General features: G+C 34.1%; 1 protein-coding gene across 1 annotated transcript in view; it reads right to left on the reverse strand.

Annotated features, from left to right (window-relative positions):
• The window catches only part of LOC103601160 (tetratricopeptide repeat protein 37-like), a 32,291-nt gene that overhangs the window by 22,613 nt on the left and 3,678 nt on the right, over positions 1-6,000 (reverse strand). The window contains exons 2-4 of the mRNA XM_008585536.1: positions 5,371-5,485; positions 2,625-2,678; positions 2,352-2,463 (exon numbers count right to left, since the gene is read on the reverse strand). Of these exons, the coding sequence (XP_008583758.1) occupies positions 2,352-2,463; positions 2,625-2,678; positions 5,371-5,485 (281 nt within the window). The remainder of the gene's footprint in view (positions 1-2,351; positions 2,464-2,624; positions 2,679-5,370; positions 5,486-6,000) is intronic.

A 6,000-nucleotide genomic window follows, 5' to 3' on the forward strand; every position in this document is an offset into this window, starting at 1 on the left:
TATAGATTCTTCTTTTTAAGAAAGTTAGTTATGAAAAGAAGAAATTGAAGGGGATTTGGAACTTAGAAGATTTTAAAAATCTGTTTGGTCTTTTATTTTTACAAATCTTATTTTGCAGTTCATTTCAACAGTTAATATTTTGGTTCTGCTACCCTTAAAAATGGATGATTTTAAAATCCCACGAGGGGGTGCCAGTTAACAATACAGTCACTTACCTATACTTTTTAGCTTTAGTTTTATATTTTTTCTAATCTAACTGCCGTATCCAAATATACGTCTCCTATGAAATGTCTGAAATATACATCTATTTCATTTACAGATGACCAATATTACTGCTAATAGTATAAGAATCATTAAAAATCTTATGCAGATCAAAAACTTTTACAAAAAAATTAAATACATACCTCCATATTATGAAATAATTTCTGCCCCAGATAAATACTACCTCATTTTAAGTAACATAAGACATACTCAAATTCCAGAATAAAGAAATGGGGACTGTTCCCTAGAATTTGGGAAGATCTGATTACTATATAATGAAAGGCACATTATGAAGCCTTAGATCTGGATTTTAGGTCTAGCAGTGCCACGGATTAACTGTGTAGCAGTTTTTTCATGGGATTCATTTTTCTGTAAAAAAAGGGCAACTGAACTAAATGATGACTGATGTGCTATCAAGTCTAAAATCTTATGTTCTAACTAAGGAATACTGACTAACTGAATACTGACTTACTCCTAAGAAGAGAACAACCCCTTTAGGGATCTTACAATATTCCATAGTTTAGATTTCCAGCACGGAGGAGATGGACATTAGCTGGCAATTTCTTCTGCCTCAATACAAAAGAATTGCTGTTTCCATTAACTCCTTTCAATTAACTCTTCCATAGATAATCAGCAACCACATTCTCTGAGAAATAAAGTGACTCTGGGATAATATATAAACTATAAATCTAAAAATTTTTAAATATAGTTTGCCTTAGTATCACAGAAGCACTAATCTAGCTGAAACTGGATTTTCTTGCATTCAATTCTAAATTCTTGGAATTATATTTAAATCCCTGAAAAGACTCTTTGAAATAACATCTATCAAAACTGTATTTTATTCAACAAAAGACCTTCAAGGACTAGGTGTACAGTCACTACACATAACTTCAATTATATTCACTTTCATTGGACTCCAAGGACAAATCTTAAATAGGCACTCATCTTCACCACTCGGTCACTGTTTTAAACATCTTATATGATGACTCTGCTTCCTTGAGTATGTATTTCTCCAGATAATTTGGGAAAATCAGAGGACATCATTAGAGAGCACCTTATCTGGGCAGTGTCATCTTTCTAAAGTTTATGCCATTTATATAATCAAAGGCTAATAGATCTTCTATCATTCTGGATCCACAATAAGAATTCCTGAAAGTCTATCTAAATGCTTGAGAACACCTCCAAAAATCAGAAACTTACCAGTATATAATAAAGACAAATCCAAATGTTTAGGGTCTCTTTTTTATTCTATGTATGTCTGTTTACTTGTTTTATAAAATAATTCCTGAAACATTAGATATTTTGCAGTTTAGATATAAGCTTTATAATTTACTGTCAGGACACCACTGAACCTATTCTTTGTACAATTTGTTTTCCCAACAGTGCCTAGCAAAAAATGACAGCATTCTGATCTAACAAATGTCTGAGGTGTTCTGTTCTGGGGCAATAAATTGGTTAATGCTTTATTTCATATTTAAAATAGTATCATGTAAAAATACACCTTATAACCCTACAATGCTAGAAATCCCAGTCCTCTAAGGCATTTTTCCAGTAGCGGTAATAAAAGCATGCTGAAGCAATCATACGCAATTCCTCAGTACCTTTGTGATCAACAGCATACATACTATACAGCCAGATAGAACTAATAACAGCTAGCTCAGATGAGACCCTGACCTTGGCATTTTTAACAGTTAGCACACAAGACACATCCCCAGCCTTCAAGGAGCTAACTACACATAAAAATAAATGTTTGTTAAATAATTTAGTAGCTATAGATAAACCTGTTAAACCAGACTGATGGAAAATGGAAATAAAACTACTTCTTGAAAAGATATTATTCAGATTTTCAATAATAGGTAATAAAGTATTTTTAAGCACACATTCCTTTTGATCTGTTTCAGTAATTGATTCTCTCTTAATTATCAATAACCAAGTGTAGATAATCATAATATATAATATGCAAAATCTTAAAACATTTTCTTAAAATTCATTTTTGTCTTATTTCATAGAAGTACAAACTTTGCTCCTATAAGTCATAAATGCAAGATTGACAGGACCTGAATTAATGAAATGGATTATATTATATTCACCTGGAGAAAGGAGAGCTGCCTTCTGAATAGTCTTTTGTGCAATATTTTTTCCATCTTCTGCTGAACTGCTTCCCATAGCCAGCTGATTTATTGCAGTGTATAGTAACGCCTTCTGCATAAGACAAAAATGTGTTAACCAATTCTCTTTTATAGCTTCCTTTCAAACTGACAAAAAGTAGGACTGTTTTTGAAGCTACAAAGAAAAATTATTTTATTCTTTCATCAACATTATTTAACAAGTTAAACATTTCCTTTATACTCAGGCAAACTAACCTTTCCATGATTTGAGTCCAGAATATGAGCCACATTTCCTGCAACAGCACCTCCCTATAATACATAATACTGATTATTTAGACAAACGCAAAAACTTTCATGAAACAGCAAAAATTAAGACTGATAAAATTTCTCCATTAAATCATTCAAAAGGTTTTATCACATTCACAACTTCAAACTCCTTAAGTATCAACCTATTATAACTGTTTTAAAAGACCAGTTTAATATTTTTGTGAAAGAAAATTTCTCTACTGTGATCATTCAACTCTGCTTTTAAAATACTCATTAAAGGTTCAAAAGTTACATGATTGTACAGTGGTATCAAACAAATATACACATTTTCTAATAATATAAAAGAGATTGTGTAAGAAAAAAGATTGAAAAACAGAGAGAGAGAGAAAGAGATCACAAATATAAACATACGGTTTTACTCCATGAAAATATACAATATTTTTAAAACTTCCAAAGTCCTTAGTAAGTGAATAGCTAAAGTTCAGAGCACCATGAAGCTCATCATTGCTTCAATAATCAACTCAATACTAAATGTAAGAAAAATACATGCAGCATCAGAGATTTCATAAGGTCAAGTTGAAATCTACAATTTTTAAAAATTCAATTATTAGACATTTTAAATGGAAAAGAAAGTGAATGATTTCATTTTATATCAGAAATACACTGTATCCTTCATTTCATATCAAAAGTGTATCAGAAATGTTTTCAAAACTGTATTTACCACATAAAAAATGCTAAAAAACATAAATAAACTTTAAAAAAATACATCAATATAAAACAAATAAAAGATGGATTAAAAAGAAGGCAGGCAACACAACAGAGTAGGAGGAGGATTCAGGAGTTAGATCTGGAATGGAATCCCATCCCCACAATTAGTAACTGTGATTTTGCACAAGGTACTTAACCTCTATGTCTCAAGTTCCCTCCTCTATAAAATTGACAATAATTGCAGCTACTTCATATGATTATTGGGATTAAATGACAAAATATATAATAATGCTTAGCACAGTAGCTGACATATAATACGCATTTCATTCAGCGCCTAATAATGATGGTCTTGTAGGTTCTTTGAAACAACCCATCCACTGAAAATAACTAAACATGTGAAATAAAACCTTGCTACTCAAACTGTGGCCTGTGCATCACCAGCATCAACATTTCCTGGGAGGCTGTTAGAAATGCAGACTATTGGGCCCCACCCCTGACCTACTGAACTAGAATCTGCACTTTAATGAGATCTCCAGGTGATTTCAACTACACATTAAAATTTGAGATGCACTGGGACAAAATATTTTAAAAACATATTCTTAAAAACATCAAAGAACTGACAAGATATTAAGGACTTCCTAGGCCTAAACTGAAAGAGAAAACTGGAATCCAGACAGGCAAGTGAACAGGGAAGCCAATTTTGCCATTTGAGATCCTAACACATTTTAATTTTTCTCTTGAAAAACTCATGAACTAATGGGACAGAAATTAAAGTCCAGGGTTCACACAGGGAAGGGAGTGCTTAGGAAACCCACATCAGAATAAGCTGAGACCCCAAGGGGCTATACCCTCAAGTTCAAAGTGAATCAGAATTAAGCCAGGTTTCAAATGACCTTGCAACCCAGGCACTAAGCCTAACTGGTCCAGAAACCCTGAGGTCTAAAACTTGTTTGAGGTGGCCCTACAGTGGCGGAGTTCCCAAGCACCTGGCAAAAGCAAGCACAAATCCTTTCTATAGAAAGGTACCGGGCCGGCCCGGTGGCGCACTGGATAAGTGCGCCGCTTGGGAAGCACGGCGGCGCTCCCGCCCGAGGGTTCGGATCCCGCATACAGACCGGTTCCCGTTCACTGGCTGAGCGAGGCGCGGGAGCAACACCGAGGGTTGCAATCCCATTGCCGGTCCCCGGTCCGGTACGGGGGCAACACTGAGGGTTGCGATCCGTTGCCGGACATGGAAAAAGACAAAAGACAAAAAAAAAAAAAAAAAAAAGAAAAAAAAAGGTACCTTAGTCCTAGGCTTCAAATTATTCCTACAAATAACTTTCAAGTACACACAATCAGATAAACAAAGAAACAAGGCCACCATGAATGAGAACCGGTAAGAATAACAAACAACAGAAACCAACCAACAAAGACTTCAGATACTAGAATTATTAGACATGAATAAGTGTTCAAAATGTGAATAAGTGTTCAAAGCTATTACCATGATGTTTACCAACTAGTTAAGTGAACTATGAAAAAACTTATTAACCTTGGAAGTTAATAGAATATAGACAGCTGAAAATATCTGGCTGTTATGAACTAAAATACAGTATATATCCTTTATAGGCATCAATGAATTCATGTTTATATCTACATTTTTAGCAGTGCTCTAAGTTCTTATTGTCCTTATCTCTAAGAAGCTTTTAAGTAAAATGACCTTTTGGTATTCAAAAAACCAATAGCTAATGCTTATTATATGGCAATGTTACAAACATTACTTTATCACGTAGCCATTAATATAATCTGTATGTGTTCAAAAAGGTCCTCCTACTTTGTAGCACCTGCAACACCCAGAGGAGTACAGTAGTAAATCGAACAAATTCAGTCTAGTATTTGTTCAATGACTAATGGGAAATTTGGTTAAATAACAGAACTCCCTTCACTGTATTATCTTCCAGAAAAATAATGCTATGCTTTAAAATTGTAATATTTACCACATCACAAGTTATTTTATCATTTTTCCAGAATTTAGAACATGACTCACCTTCGCATTTTGTTGAGCATACTGAGCAACAACTCGGGATAACAAAGACCAAAGAGCAGGGTCAGCTGGGTTACTATAAAGATCATCAAAAGTAGTGGGCTTAGAGATAGGGTTACTTTAACCACAAGAAGTACAAACAACCAACATCTCATTAAGTTTAAAAACTTTTAGACACCCAAAACAAGTTCATATTAATTGCCTATGTTTCATTGAAAGTATCTTAATTTTTAGAAAACAAACTTTATATTTCCTATATATACTAACAGTCCTTATAAAAATAAGAAAAAATCAGCCATGTGATGATTACAAAGCCATGAGACAATTAAGAAAAGTTAAGGAAATTTAGTACATTGTGTTTGAAGAAAACACAAAAAAGTTACAGGATAAATAATACTGTATAGTGGGAAGATGACCTGTAATAGAAACGACATCATAAGGAATAAGCTTTACATCAAAATAATTTAATTTTTTTTTTTTTCTTTTTGTCTTTTTTCGTGTCCGGCAACGGATCGCAACCCTCAGTGTCGCGCCCGTACCGGACCGGGACCGGCAACGGGATTGCAACCCTCGGTGTTGCGCCCGCACCTCGCTCAGCCAGTGAGCAGGACCCGGTCTGTATGTGGGATCCGA

The sequence above is a fragment of the Galeopterus variegatus genome, unplaced genomic scaffold (assembly GCF_000696425.1).
Source record: "Galeopterus variegatus unplaced genomic scaffold, G_variegatus-3.0.2 Scaffold3613, whole genome shotgun sequence".
Lineage (NCBI taxonomy): Eukaryota > Metazoa > Chordata > Mammalia > Dermoptera > Cynocephalidae > Galeopterus > Galeopterus variegatus.